The sequence below is a fragment of the Podarcis pityusensis genome, assembly GCF_964106645.2.
Source record: "Podarcis pityusensis genome assembly, chromosome: 10".
In the NCBI taxonomy this organism is placed as follows: domain Eukaryota; kingdom Metazoa; phylum Chordata; class Lepidosauria; order Squamata; family Lacertidae; genus Podarcis; species Podarcis pityusensis.
In genome coordinates this window covers 21179017-21194621 of record NC_138035.1, presented here as the reverse complement: position 1 = coordinate 21194621, position 15605 = coordinate 21179017, and the positions used below count along the sequence as shown (strand labels likewise).

At 40.2% G+C, this 15605-nt stretch overlaps 1 protein-coding gene across 7 annotated transcripts in view; it reads right to left on the bottom strand.

Annotated features, from left to right (window-relative positions):
• FGD4 (FYVE, RhoGEF and PH domain containing 4) overlaps positions 1–15605 on the bottom strand; it is a 106272-nt gene that overhangs the window by 8314 nt on the left and 82353 nt on the right. For all 7 annotated transcript variants that reach the window (XM_081024003.1, XM_081024002.1, XM_081024008.1 and 4 more), the window contains 10 exons: positions 14891–15047; positions 13221–13359; positions 11727–11785; positions 10264–10410; positions 7476–7648; positions 4520–4550; positions 4147–4242; positions 3254–3379; positions 1810–1950; positions 558–698 (listed from right to left, as the gene is read on the bottom strand). In XM_081024003.1, coding sequence (XP_080880129.1) covers positions 558–698; positions 1810–1950; positions 3254–3379; positions 4147–4242; positions 4520–4550; positions 7476–7648; positions 10264–10410; positions 11727–11785; positions 13221–13359; positions 14891–15047 — 1210 coding nt within the window. The remainder of the gene's footprint in view (positions 1–557; positions 699–1809; positions 1951–3253; positions 3380–4146; positions 4243–4519; positions 4551–7475; positions 7649–10263; positions 10411–11726; positions 11786–13220; positions 13360–14890; positions 15048–15605) is intronic.

Here is a 15605-nt window from a genome sequence, read left to right as displayed (position 1 = left end):
ACCTTTTAAAAAGCTCTGGGTTTGGGAAGGAGGAGAGGAGAGTAATCAACCAACTGATTACATAACTAATTTGTTTCCTCAACTTAACCCAAGACGTTCTAAAGGAAATCAGAGTGCAAGACTTTAGCCCCGCTCACACAAACCTCTCACACCAGCAGGGGCAGACAGGTGTTGGGAGGAAAGGAAAGCTCTATTGTGGTGGTCTTTAGCAAGACAGAAATATGGAGATGGCATATGCACCCGTAGGAGAAGGTGCAGAAATGGAGAAATCCTCATCCTAAAGTTGTCTCCTTATCCTCTTATTACCTACCCCTCCACCCCACAATTAATCACAGGATGAGCACCAGCGAAGCAGAATGATGCCATGGTCTCCACAACAATTTATTTCTGTGAAAAACACCTTATTTGTCTGCTGAAGGGAACAGATTTAAAAAATCAGAGGAAGTGGGACAGAGTGCATAGTCGATAATTGCAAAGCTGTTACTGGGAGCAATTGTACCCCACTTTTCATGCACCCTATCAGAGGATTTTTTGTCCAACGCGTTCTCCCTACGTACCTGTGGAGCACCGTACATATATAATACAAGGGCTTCCTGCTTAGGAATCACACACCAAGCCTTCTGCCAAGTCTTAGATTTTTCCAAGTATTGGAGAAAACTACATATCACACTGTTCCCGGATACTTCTGCTGATTCAATCTGGAAGGGTGGAAGAGAAATATTTTCTTTCAGAGAATTCCAATAGTTTAGCTACAGCAGAGTTCCTCAGATTATTATAGTTAGAACATAAGATGTTATCCATTTGCTGAGAGTTAAAGTATAGCAAATGTCAGTTGAGTCAAATAGTTAGAAGGAACCAGACAAGCTAAATCTCAATCCCTGATAGTGAATTCACTATTTTGCTCTTTGTCAAAATAACATGGCATGGAAGCAAGGAAGTGTTAGGACACAGAACTGATGCTGGGAGAATGGAGTGCTCTTCTATAGAGTGTTTCTATAAGTCCCTGATAAAGATGGGGACTAGCTAATCTGGGTGCCTCATAAAGGACAAAACGGTGAGTTTAAAGAACAGTTGAAACAGGAAAGAATAGTACTGGAAGCTTCTGCTGAAGTCTCAAGATCATCTGCCAACCTTGGTTGGTTTTTAGTCAATAGTCCCCACTCTCTGCAAATCTCACTCAAGTACAGACACACTTCCCTCTTCTCCCTCTGCCCAAACTTCACTAGCTGTAAATGTCTGTAAGAATCCAGCAACCCTCTAAAATGTGTCATATTCAAAAGGGGGCGGGAAGTGTGGTCAAGGGATCATGACTTGAGCCAAATCCATCCACCTAAGTCTGTTTTCAAACAAAATGGTCTCCATATGCAGGCTACTTTTAAAATGTATGTATACATATAGCGAGAGACAGATAGACAGACACAAAACGTGCTTGGTGGCTGATCCACACAGTTTTCTGGATGCTGCCATAAACTATTGACATAAAAGGCTTTGCAGAAGCAAAGAGATCCACTACGTGACAGAGGCAAAAGCATGTGACTTGGCCTTTTTTTTCATGAATGGCTTGCCATACACAGCAGTTGCCATCCTGATGCAGCTCTAAGCAGCCACATCAATGTGGCTGTTCTGTGAAACGATGGCTTTTGACTGTATCTAAACAAACACAGGATATGAATCCTAGTCTCAGGTCCAATCCAAAAGCTCTGTATATTAGTACCATGTAAACCATCCAAGAAAAATGCATCATCTTCCAATGAAAGGTAAGCCAAAGAGCATATTACACACAACACAATAACTCTTTAAATGTCATACCTCCAAGATTCCTTTCTTCTTCTTTTCTTCGCTATCTGTGCATCCTGTTATAATGTGGTAGCAGTCCTTACAAACCTTGTTCAGCTTACCACCATCATACTCAAGATGAGCTTTGTAATCAGAACATTTCCAGCAAACCACCTTAAGAAGAGGAAGAGGAGGAGGGGAATGAATTATTCTGGAATATTATTTTCCCTCTTCCCCATTCATTCTATGACATTTCCAAAAATGAAAGTCATCCATACTAGTTCCAAGGAAGAAACCTCCCTGAATTAGCTCTGCCACCCAAATCAATGCAATCCAAGACCCACAAACAATTAATTCAGGCTTAGGTTGTGAGATTACAATGCTTTTGTGATTCCCTCCTCTTCCCCAATAGAATTAAACCTGAGATTCTCATTTTATTTTTTATTTTTTTTGTTGCATTTATATACCACCTTTTCCTTCTAAGGAATACATGGTTCCCCTCCCCCATTTCATCCTCACAAGAACCCTATGAAGTAGGTGAGGCCAAGAGATGGTGGCTGGCCCAAATGACCTAACCTAGCTAAGGGCTCATTCAGACTTCTGCTTGTCCCGCCACTTTCCCCCAGGGAAATCTGATATTTACTGCTGAATCGGAGCAAACATCCATCAGGTTTACTGTAGATTGACGTCTGCTCTGATTCAGCACCAAACAGAAAACAGGGGCAAATAGGAAACCACACAGACCCGAGCTTCCTAGGCACAGGATGAGCGGAAGTGTGGCCAAGCCGGGTTGTGTCCACTACAGACATCCCATTGACACAAGGGCTTCTGCTTGAGCAACAAAACTTCAATAAGCTCTCCTCCCCCAATGCCCCACCACCAAACCTCCTCCATAGGATTGAGGCAAAACCCATAATAAACTGAGGGAGCAAGGAGCAGTTCCACTGCACAAGTGGAAGCCCTTGCACAAATGGGACGACTTCGCTGGATATAGCTCAAAGGAAATAAAATTCTCTCAACTAGTAATGGAACCCTAGTCACCCTGACAAATCTTCAAATTTAAGGTTAGTTGAATTAGTTGAATTAGGTTAGTTGAATTAGATTATCAGTTGAAAAATCAGGTTAGTTGAATTAGATTATCAGTTGAAAAATCAGATATTAGTGACAGCTTAGAGAATAAAAACAAAGCAAAAACTGTCTTCATCTTAGCTGCATCATCATCAAGGCAGGAAAACAAGACTTAAAAATCACCAACTGCTGAAAGAACAATTTAATGGGAAATTTCCTGAGCTGTCCGCAAAGGGAATCAGTTTGGCTCATACAGTGAAGCCGCCGCCCACATTTTGACCACTGCTCAATGGCTCGCTCAACGGCAACAAAGCAGCATTTAGAAGCCACCAGCAGATGGCGGGTCTGAGCAGGTTTTGGGCTGATCCAGCATCTGTTAACCAACTAGTAGACATGGCTTTGTGCTTACATGCCCACATGCTCGGCAATGATGCCTCCTCCTCGTCAGCGCATTGAAGGATTCCTTGCATTTCATGCACATGGTCACTTCATTGTCCCGAATCCATCTTGGTGCTCTCTTCCCAAGCTCAGCAGTCTGAAGGGAGGTGTGGAGAAATTATGAAGTCATTCGCAGCAGCGAAGAAAACAAATCACTTTCTTTCAGTGGGAAAGTAGCAGCACAACACAAGCAGTTTGGGAATATACATGTTTCTCGTTTTCTGTACTCCATAAAGTATTGACACTGTATTTTTTCTGCTCTTTGATCTGGTTTTCATAAATGCATTTTATTGATTATACTATGTTACATTATATATGCAAATAACTTTGGTGATTTGTCATATAAGCGAAAAGCAGCATCTTCTGCATAAAACAGAGCACCGTGCATCTTGATAGCACAATAAACTATGGTAAGCAGCAGCAGCAGCAACAACAACAGTAATAAACCATATTCTCACATGAGCATCTAACAAGGGTAAAGGACATGCTCATATGGAAGCAAATGTGTTTTGTGAATTAATACTAAGAAACCAAGGCTGGATACATATGATGTGTTTATAGTGTATTTGAAGCACATTTTTACACTCAAACAATTCTGGGCACTGCAGTTTGTTAAGGGTTGTTGGAAACTGCACCTCTGTAAGGAACAAACTACAATGTCCAGAATTCTTTGTGGGAAAGAAAGTTGCTTTGAATGTGCTTTAAAGGTACAGCGTGTACGCAGGCCTCAAAGCGGAAACCTAACTGGGACAAGGCTAAGTATGAGGCCTCACTTTCAAAAGCCATTCCCAGCATTTTCAGGTGCAATTTTCACACCAGCAGCTTCAGACATACCCTATCAAAACGTTATGGGTGCCCACTTACAGAAACTTCAATAGGTGTGTCCTCATATTCTTTTGCAATAGCAGTTCTGAATGTTTCATTCCTTTGCTGAAAAGCATCTATAGTATTCTGGAGAGCCTGGAATGAATAGCATGGGTCAGAACTACTAAAACTTCAAATCTAACCAATTTAATGACAAAACAAAGGAGGTCACACAGCACGCTTGATTTATAGCTAGCATATTCGTTAATTTTAAAAAGGAATAAGCATTAAAAGTTTTAGTTTAAAGGAAGCACAAAAATAAGGCAGATTCCAAAGCGGCAGCAGTCTTAGGTTGTTGCAGCAAATACAAAATCCTTTCTAACAACTAGCAAACTTATTGTGGCATAATTTTTTTAAAAAAAATCACATTTACCTTTATCCATTCTTCTTTATCTTGTTCAGAACTACAGGAAACAGTTGGGACATAACAGTTAAAAGCAAGTTCAGGAAACATTAATTAGCTAGAGTCAAATCAATTTCTGTTTATTGAAGGCACCTATTACTTTGACTTGCCTACGATGTAAATCTGAACACAGAAGGCTTAAGTGAGAATACTGTACTGAAAATGCCCCATTAAAAGAAAAGCTTGGCATCCTGTATTCAAACGCTGCGCAGGATTATTTCAAATGAAATTTTAATTATGAATCACGATGGCATTATTAGCAGTAGCCTTCTGTCTCTCCCCCCATCCCACAATACATAGTGGTAAGGAAATGTCAAATGATTGCATCCAGTCGTAATGTATGTATAGAACACACAAACAGAAACTCTTTCCAACATTCACAAATCATTCAATTATAATTAGAGGTGGATTTCTCCCATCTTTCATAATTTCCTTCCCTTCACCCTCCAAAAAGTAAAGAGGAAAACATTCCCAAATAAATCATATCTGTGACTCCACACAAATATTTTACTGCCCAATTTGAAGTCTATCTAAAAATAGTTTTGTGAGCCACGCAAAGAACTGATGTCATGGGGCAGCTACATAAACTTACTTAATAAAAAACAACAACATCTAAACACAAAAGTGTGCACACTAGGTGTACAAGATGTATAGGAATAGAGAGTTCTAACAAGCAACGGAGGGTGGCTTCCCCAATATTAAAATTGCCGTTAAAATCATCACCAGGGAAGAAGCTCGGAAGCTTATTTCCCTACTCCTCTGTATCTTTGGGGAGACTGGAGTCATGCAATTCCTTCTACTTACTTAAATCTCTCGTGACGCACTAGCAGTTCTTTTGGGGCATTCTAATGCGCCCTTGCACAATTTGAAAATTATTGCTCCAGTGGTTTCAAATTCCAGCATTAGGAGAGATCTTGCACTCTTATAATCAGGGGTATTTCCTGTCTGATTTAAAGCAAAGTAAGATGGATAAGGGACGCGGGTGGTGCTGTGGGTTAAAGCAGAGGCTAGGACTTGCCGATCAGAAGGTCGGCGGTTTGAATCCCCGCAACGGTCCCTGCTCCTGCCAACTTAGCAGTTCGAAAGCACGTCAAAGTGCAAGTAGATAAATAGGTACTGCTCCGGCAGGAAGGTAAACGGCGTTTCCGTGCGCTGCTCTGGTTCGCCAGTAGCGGCTTAGTCATGCTGGCCACATGACCCGGAAGCTCCCTCGGCCAGTAAAGCGAGATGAGTGCCGCAACCCCAGAGTCAGCCACGACTGGACCTAATGGTCAGGGGTCCCTTTACCTTTACCTTAAGATGGAGAAAAGCAGGGGAGTGTGAAGCCTGCTTCCACTTTTTCTGTTCATATAGATAAGGTAATAGTAGAGCAGGTCAAAACACCTGTTTATGAAGAACAGCTGCAACACAGTCTTTGCAGTTTTTCTTCTTGTACAGTGGTACCTCTAGTTATGAACTTAATTCATTCCGGAGGTCCGTTCTTAACCTGAAACTGTTCTTAACGAGAGGCATGCTTTCCTTAATGGGGCCTCTTGCTACCGCTGCGCCACTGGCACACGATTTCCGTTCTCATCCTGGGGCAAAGTTCTCAACTTGAGGTAACTCTTCCAGGTTAGCAGAGTTTGCAACCTGAAGCGTTTGTAACCTGAGGCGTTTGTAACTCAAGGTACCATTGTATTATATTGTAAAATGCAGCAAGTTGGGAAAATCTAAGAGGTGGAGCTTTTACTGCTTCTTTTGAGACCCACAATACTGATTTACTGTTCACCTTCTCACATCTGCCTGAAAAAATGCGGCTGATCCTACCAAACACTAAATGAACAATAAAGGAAGTATCTGCATCATGAGCGTAACAGGAAGCAACGTTCTATAATGAAGTGAACCTTACTGACCACCAACATAATTGTGCATTCTAGTGGCAATCAGAAAGCATGCATACAGGCTTTTCTGGTAAAGAAAATCCTCTGGGCAAACTAAGCTTTGAATCAGAGCTAATGCACATTTTATGGGATGGAGAAGATTAATATTATCACTTATTAATATACTGAATGTGGAGGGAGGGAAAGCTGGCTAGGCTAATGTGATGAACAGACTATCACATTTTCATTCAAGCGCCTCTAAAAACTGGAAGAGATATGCAATGGGATGGACCCTTAATGGGTCTACTCTGAGTATGGCTTGGTTCAATATTTCCATCAGTCTACAAGGGAACATTTTCTCACAGCTGCTTTTCTATCTCCCAAAGTGAGAATATCCTAGATGCCCTTTGATATTCTCAGCACTGGAGACATCAGAGATTATCATCACCCCATAGATTGGACAGTGACCTGAGAGGGGCAGTTTTGCCTTCCCTTAGGTGTTTCAGCTAGTATGCAAGCATAATCAGAACTACTACCCTGGAGGCAGCTTAATAAAATTGCATCTTCCTCTCAGCCTGTGGTTCACCAAGGTTAAGGATATGGTTGATCGAGGAGTTGGAAAAAAATCCATCCATTCCAGGTGCAAAATGATTGTAGCCCAAGTTGTAAATACCTTTCCACGTGGGCCCTACCACTTTAACATGTATCTATTAAGTAAAATGTAGCATAAACACTGACAACTGGGAAACACTGGCCTGTGAGCGCTCCAGTTGGAGAACAGCCTTTACCAAAGGTGTCATGGGCTTTGAAGACACTCAAACTCAGGATGTAAGGGAGAGACATGCTAAGAGGAAGGCACACTTGGCAAATCCACACCATGATCAACTCCCGCCCGGAAACCAATGTCCCCACTGTGGAAGGATGTGTGGATCCAGAATTGGCCTCCACAGTCACTTACAGACTCATTGTTAAAACCGTGTTTATGGAAGACAATCTTACTCGGCTTACGAGTGATTGCCAAAGATTAAGTACCACTATAATAACCTCAAATTTTCATCTTGCTTTACCTGGCCTGCAATTCCAAAGTTCGCTCTTTCCCAGAGACTTGGAATGTGTGTGGGTATTCTTCATTGTGCGTTTCCACGATTTTCATACCATCAATGCCAACTCTTGTCCGAACTGTGAACTTAGATCCCACCAAGCTGAATTTGGGGACACAGTATAGCAATCTGTTGTTGAACTGCAAAAAGCACAAGCCACACCAACCGATGTTAGCTGCCACAAAGACAAACTCTCTTGCATAAAAGGCTTGAAAAAGGTAGAGAAGCTTAAACAGCATACACAACAAAAAAGGAATGTTCAGAAGTGTGGTATAGAGGAGTTCGGTCAAGTTATCAATAATAAGGTCAAACATCTCCCAGTGTTCACCATATTCCACACAGTAAGCACAACGTTCAATATGCTTTCAGAAAGAAATGCTAAATTTTCCAATGTACTAAATTAGAGGAACTTTTTACAAATTACATCAAACACTCATATTATAGCTGCCGCCTTCTGCTATGTCTTTTGCATTTCAAAAACTGCTTACATTTAAAATGTAAGGGAGGAGAGATGTGGGGGTAGGAAGCTAATTTGTAGTTCAGAAAGTGTTGTGCTCTTCCCGCGCTTGAAGCATGTAGTCAGCACTCAAGAATGAAGGTAAACACACATTCACACAGATGGGCAACCCCGAAGGAAGGCATGAGGAATGCGCAAAATAGATGAGGTACCCATGTGTATTTATTGCAGAAAGAAGCCTGCCACGCAGTAACTTTGACCTATTAAGGACAGCCAAATGCACACTTGGTTGATCACTGTTCCATCAATTAATTTGAAATCTTCATTGTTTGGGACTGAGTTTTTAAGTTGTTATTAAGCTCTCAACATCAATCAGCAGTGGGCAAAAGTGTTTGGAAGAGCTATTGTACAGCTGGGTAAGTGTAGGTGGCTTCCTAAAGCAAAAGGCAGAACAAGATGGCATTTGCTGCTGCTGCTGCCATTATTGCTGCTCTTGCTGGCTGTCTCTGTTCTACAAAATGCCACAACTCCCTGCTATGAACAGCAATTTATCCAGTCAGCTGTGTTTATGAGCAATGTATTTGCACACATTCACGTTTCACGATGTGGCAGCAATTGCCCCACCAGAGCAAGAGAACACAGTAGTAGCAGCAGTTAAGGCAGGAAGCAGCTGGGTAGCAAGGGGGGGGGGGAGTAAAGCAAACACGATAACATATGTTTCCAGCGTGGCAAAACATTCTAGGGTTAAATTGTTGTATGCAGCACTTCTCCATAAAGGCTTATTGAATCGCCAACTTAATTTTTTTTAGAAGCCTAGCCCATCTACAGTTATAAATTTTAGGGAAGTTTTTAATATTTAATGCTGTATTGTTTTTAACACTCGATTGGAAGCCGCCCAGAGTGGCTGGGGAAACTCAGCCAGATGGGCGGGGTATAAATAATAAATTATTATTATTATTATTATTATTATTATTATTATTATTATTGCAATCTTCATATGTATTGTTGAAACCACTGGTAATGAAATCTAACTACTTCCAAGGATTCAAAAGAAAAGCTAGTTTATTTGTCCCCTACCGTTCCACATGCTTCTTAAAACCAATGCTGCAATGAATGCAAGTTGCAAGCAGTAGTTTATTAAGTAGCTGGCATGTATTTTAATAGAGGGTAATATTCTGTGCCGACTTGAACTTCCCAAAACGGATGACTTTTTGACAACTACATTGACACTGGGGGGAAAGAGAGGGCTATTCCTCACATTTCAGATTTTCTTCATGTTGCATGGATTAACATATAAAACAGGCCTCAGAATTATGCTTGCTTGCTGGAATTAAAACTATTAACATATTCGTCATATATTAACATATATGATCAAACAAACCAGCAGCTCACTGAAAGGACATTTCATAGATAAATTACTTTAGTGGGTTGGTGTATGTAAGGGGCCTGGGATTCAGTTAGACTGACTTGAAGCTCTCTCTTTTTATCTCTTGAGTATACTATAAAATGGCTTGCAAGGAAGGACTCATTATGGATTAGGCTGAGGGCAGATTAAGTATACATAAGGATTCTCCAGGATCACTTTGATGGTTTAATCCACATCTGTGTCATCTAAAGCTTAAATGGAGTATAAGTGAAGTTTTTTTCCTCATGCAGGCTTTAAACATGCATATCCTTCATACCTGCTTGAAGCGGAATTAATCAATATGCCCATTGGGAGGAGGCGGGCCAGGAAAAAAAATGTAAAAATTATTCTCCCCGTTTACAAGGGAGAGGAGAAAAACTGCCCATTTAATAGGTAGAAATGTGTTGCTAGCAGTAACAGAAGGTGCTTGAGCTTCACCAGCAAGGTAAAAAATAATAAATGTATTGTGCCTCCTCAGCCAAATTCACTGAGGCAGTAGAAATACTCCTATCAATCCAGTCTGCAAATTGGGAGGCTCCTTTCCCCAAAAGAATTCAATCTTTGTGTTTTCAGATTTAATAATGGTTTAGTGCTACAATTGCACCAACACAAGCCAACTTCCTTATAGTTTTGAAGTTTGCTAGAAGTGGTTAAGAGGGAACCTCATTAACATTAATTCAGATGCAACACTAAACAATGGTTAAGACAAATAAAGGGATGAGGAGGGAATTTGTACAGGATGAAGGCATGCTAGTTTGCAAGCATATTTTTTTTCAGAGAGCCAGTATTATGTCTGCACCAAACCAACAAAATAGAAGATCCACCAAAAGATCAGATTTAGAAATGTTATGCACAGCCTAAAATTAAGTGGGTTGTAAGAAACAAATACTCACTAGGAAAAGGTATCTTTCTTGGGCAGATGTATTACGAGCAGCAAGTTTAAGTATTTGTCCTTCTTTTATGAGTTCATTTGAAGGATTGACAATGTCTTCTTCTTCTCCTAACATTTCATAAACCTCCAACAACTTCTTTAAGTTTTCCTTTTCCATCAAAACAAAATGCGACAACCGTTAGTGCACGCCACTTGTGAATTTTTTAATGAAAAAGGTTAAATCGTTAAGAACAAAAACATGCAACTGTTTTAGCAAGAACTGTCCTCTATGAAAATGATCGGTGGCATTGCTACAATAAAAATTAGGAATCGGCTTGCAATTATGAACATCTCTTGCAACAAAATGACTTTCCCAATAAAATATTTGTACATATATGCTTGCTAAGAGAAAAATCCCATCAATAAACATCCTCAAAAGATACTATATTCAATGAGTGGAAAAGAAAGGAACTTGGGAGCAAGCGTGTAGTGATAGGAGCATCCAGCTAAGATGGGCGGAATCTAGGTTCAAATTCACCAACTCAGCCATACAAGCTCAATAGGTGACCTTCAGTCAATCATTTTTTCTCAGTCTAACTCATGGGTAGGCAAACAAAGGCCCAGGGGCAGGATCCGGCCCAATCACCTTCTAAATCCGGCCCGCGGACGGTCCGGGAATCAGCGTGTTTTTACGTGAGTAGAATGTATCCTTTTATTTAAAATTCATCTCTTGGTAATTTGTGGGGCATAGGAATTTGTTCATTTTTTATTTTATTTTTCAAAATATAGTCCGGCCCCCCACAAGGTCTGAGGGGCAGTGGACTGGCCCCCTGCTGAAAAAGTTTGCTGACCCCTGGTCTAACTTATCTCACAGGGATATTGTGAGGATAAAATGGGAAGGGGAGGACCATGTCTGCTGCTCTGAGCTCCTTGGGTGAAAGGTGGGAGATAAATGTAACAAGCTTCATCCAGTAAAACACTTGAACCGCATGATAACAGAGCTACAAAATTTAGCCATTAATTTATTAGAACAATGCATTTTTAAAAACTAATGATGAAAACAGTGACTCCAATTAATTGGCAATGCTTTTAAAAATATTCTAAGGTAAGCCCTTAAAATCTACATATGACAACTGTCATCTTAGAAGTATCCCCCATTGTAAATTGCATCTTATGATACAATACCTGCTGTGAAACATACACATTCCTTGCTTTAAGGTGAGGAATGTACTTTCCCCAAAACTGCATTTATTCATACAGATTTAATCAGAATCTAATACATATAATTGAATAAGGTTTTTTTCCAAGCATGTGACAGCCCTACCTTTCCATTTAAGTTACCTTAAAATGGTTGCATGAGACTTTGGAAAAAGCCAATATAAAAGGCTTAATTGCAATCTTTCCTACTTAGACACCTGCCAAATTGCCTGCTTTATCTTCTGATGTGGATTATGCAAAGGAAAAAATCTCACAGAAATCACTCACCATTTTTCGGATGGCGCTATTAGAGTGACTTGCTGCTGTAGATATTATTTCCAAGGATTCTATAAGAGAAAAATGACCCCCCCCCAAGGTTAATTACTATTACTATGATACACAAACAGCGGCTTCAAATGCTAACTTGCATGTTTCACTTTTTTATTGGCAACAAATTATAATGAATTACAAGATTCAGGCTGTAATCCTTTACATACTTAGTGGGAGCAAGTCCCACAGAACTCAATGAGGCTTACTTATGAGTAGACATGTATAGGATTGTGCCCTCAGTCCAATAAGTTTCCTTAGACTTATGTGAACTTAAAGTAGATAAAGTCAAAACTTAGAGAAGTAAAAAAAAATCAGACTTTGTGAAGTTGATATAGGTGCCTTAGTCCCTAGGTATAAAACAGACACAGGTTTGGTAATATATCTTTTGTTGGAATGAAGCATATGAAATAAGTTCTGGGTGGAACAGTGCTTTAGGACTAGAAAATACAAATGAACAATCAGTTCAAATTGCTATCTGCCCCTCCAGCCACCTCAAAACAAAATCCTTATGAGAATGACATCTTTGCTCATCTTCCCACAACTAAAGAAATCTCTAGAACCCAGTAAAAGGCTTTGCTTAAGGTGTATGTATTCCCACGCCCGTTGCTTGCGTAGTGATGGTGGGGTCCTGAGCACCTCTAGCTTTCCTTCTTTGAAATGTGTATTTTGCATTTATTGCATTTCCAAATGTGCCCCTAGGCCCAAACAGATCAGGGACCCTTGATCTACTTCAACATCCTATTTTCTACAGCAGTGGTGGCCAAACTTGGCCCTCCAGCTGTTGTTGGACTACAACTCCCATCATCCCTAGCTAACAGGACCAGTGGTCAGGGATGATGGGAACTGTAGTCCCAAAACAGCTGGAGGGCCAAGTTTGGCCACCACTGTTCTACAGTAAAGAACCAGATTCCTTTGGGAAGCCAACCCTCTCCTGTTGCCATTCGCCAGTAAAGGCTATGGAGTGGCATGCTGCCTCGGAACCTGGTGCCATGAAGACTAGTAGCCAGTGAGAGATTTGCACTCCATCAATTTTCCTAATCTCGTTTTAAGTCCTCTAAACTAGAGGCCACCACCGCATCTTGTGGCACCAAATTCTACAAATTAATTATGTGCTGCGTCAAGGATTAATTCCTTTTGTCTGTCCCAAATCTCTTGCTAATCAGCTTTGAATTGTGTTGTTTGTGTGTTCAGAATCTGCACTCCTTTTCAGAAAAGAAATTCTGAAAACACAGCATATTTTCATTTGTCCAGAAAGTCTGAACAAAGGGGATATAATAAATTTAGTAATAAATTTAGTAAATAAATAATATAGTATTTAAAAAAATTGCTTCTTGTGAAGTGCTGTTCTTTGTTTCCTTTTCTTGGGATAGTTCTGAAATATTAATGGTCCATCCCCCCTTTTACAGATTTACTGTGTGATGCTGAATATATAATCCACACAAATGTATTTACTTTCAGCATCCTTCCAGTCTAGAGAGTCTTGAGGCAATTTTCTTAGATAGTCCTTCAGAAGCATCTCGTATCTTGGAATGCGCTGCACTGGTTCTAGCATGTGATGTTGCAAGGTGAGATTTCCACAGACTTTCTGCTTCTAAAAAGACAACATACATGTATTGAAACGGAGGGTCCAGAAATGCATCTCTTGCACTCTGCATCCCTTAAAAATACTTTATTTCAGTAACACTCTCTTAGTGATATTGGCAAATGAAAGCAATACATGTCATCCAGGGATTTTATTTAATAACTCAGAAAGTTGGTTATTAAATGAAATCCTCAGCTAAATGTGTTGCTTTCATTAAATAATTTAAACCATTTATACTATCTGTAAACAGACTTTATACTTCCCACTCTTTGTTATCTATTCTAAACCCAAAGGAATATCAAAAGAAAACATAGTCATATAAACCTAGTTTTAAAATATAGTTTTGATAACAGAATTCAAACATTGGGTGATATGCAATTGAAGCATCCTGCTTGTGTAACAGAAATTCCAGGTTTTCTTCTCTTTCACACCACTCCCAGCTCCATGTGTATGATGGGCTGAGGGAAGTGTGATATAATTTTCTCATTCTTCGAGAAAAAGAATACTATGCTTTCTGAAGTCCGTCCGTCCGTCCGTGTGTGTGTGTGTGTGTGTGTGTGTGTATACAAACTTGCATTGTGCTGCCCCAGACTAGTTTACTACCTCAAACCTGACTGTCTTTGCCATGGGGCAGGATGAGAGGCTAGATTCAAATCAAACAACTGCAAAATATTCTTCAACAGAGAACTATTGCTGAGACATTAGCTGACCCTTGGAAGAATTTCAGATAATTGCACTTTGATTACAGGAATGTGAAGCCATTCTTCAGATAGTAAGACCACTCATCAAAAACTGTGATTATATGTTGGTGTTAAGATGAATGTTACAGAAATAAGAGTGAATGGGTTGAAAACTGACCATAAGGTACACTTGTTGGCGTTATTTCATATTGTTTTACCAGCAAGGCATTGTAAATGTCCTCTTTTATCCAGAAAAATGAAAGTCAGTCGTTTACCAGACAAATGTAAAAAGCTTTCTGACATTCCCCATTTGTTTCCTAAAGTTCAAAGGATAAAATGCTGAATAGATATGTACTGAATTTCGGACACCTCCATCAGCACACACAGACAGAAGCCAGAGGTACGCTCCTTCTCCCTCCTCTCAACTTCATATACAACTATGAAGTTGTATACGACAAATACATGATAAGTATTCCAAAATAAATACTTATTTGGTACACCATGTAGGTATAAGAGACAAGCAGAGTAAACCAAACGGTGCATAATACTATTTCCTTAAACAAGCCTGGGGTGGGTTCCAATTCACACATGGAATATCACACAGGTAAGCACATGCTCATTATCCACTGACAGGTTGCTCTCACTCGGGTACGAAAGTTCACCGTTACATACATGGATAACTCACATAAATAAAAGGGTAAGAGTGCAAGCCTCTCACATCTGGAACTCCATGTGCCCTCAAAGCACCCGTTTTGTTCACCCAATACACTATTATCAAGCAATGAAACAGAAGTGCCGCAGTCACAATCTTGACTGCCAAGAAATTTAGCATGTCACACATACAAACGCGCGCACACTACCTGAATTTCTTGAATAATACATTTGAAGACAGGTGATCGCTCAGTCCACGTTTTCACCAATTCCATTGCGTTGTCAAAATTCTTCACATACTCCCCATACATTTTGAGGAAAGGAGCTAGCTTCTGTAGGATGTCACTGATCCTGGGGTTTGTGTCCCTGGACAGGCAAAAGAAAGCAGTTATAGAGATAAACATGGGAGGTCGGACAATATGTACTATGGGCACCTCAGTTCTGTCAAATATGTATCTTTTGGTATACAGTGGTGCCTCGTGTTACATACTTAATTCGTTCTGGAGGTCTGTTCTTAACCTGAAACTGTTCTTAACCTGAAGCACCACTTTAGCTAATGGGGCCTCCTGCTGCTGCTGCGCCGCTGGAGCATGATTTCTGTTCTCATCCTGAAGCAAAGTTCTTAACCTGAAGCACTATTTCTGGGTTAGCGGAGTCTGTAACCTGAAGCGTATGTAACCTGAAGCGTATGTAGCCCGAGGTACCACTGTATTCTGCTTGATTACTACCTTGTGATTGATTTTTTTTTTTAAAAAGAGAATTCCATAAACTAAACAAACAAATTATGTCTCTAACTCACAGCTTCGACAAGTAACCCTAAGAAAAAAACATGAGTGAAGCACCTCTAATAACCCTACCAAATAAAAACTGCAGCTCACCTATTCATATAAAATCCTCCTCCAATAATTTATTGCAGTACTGGAA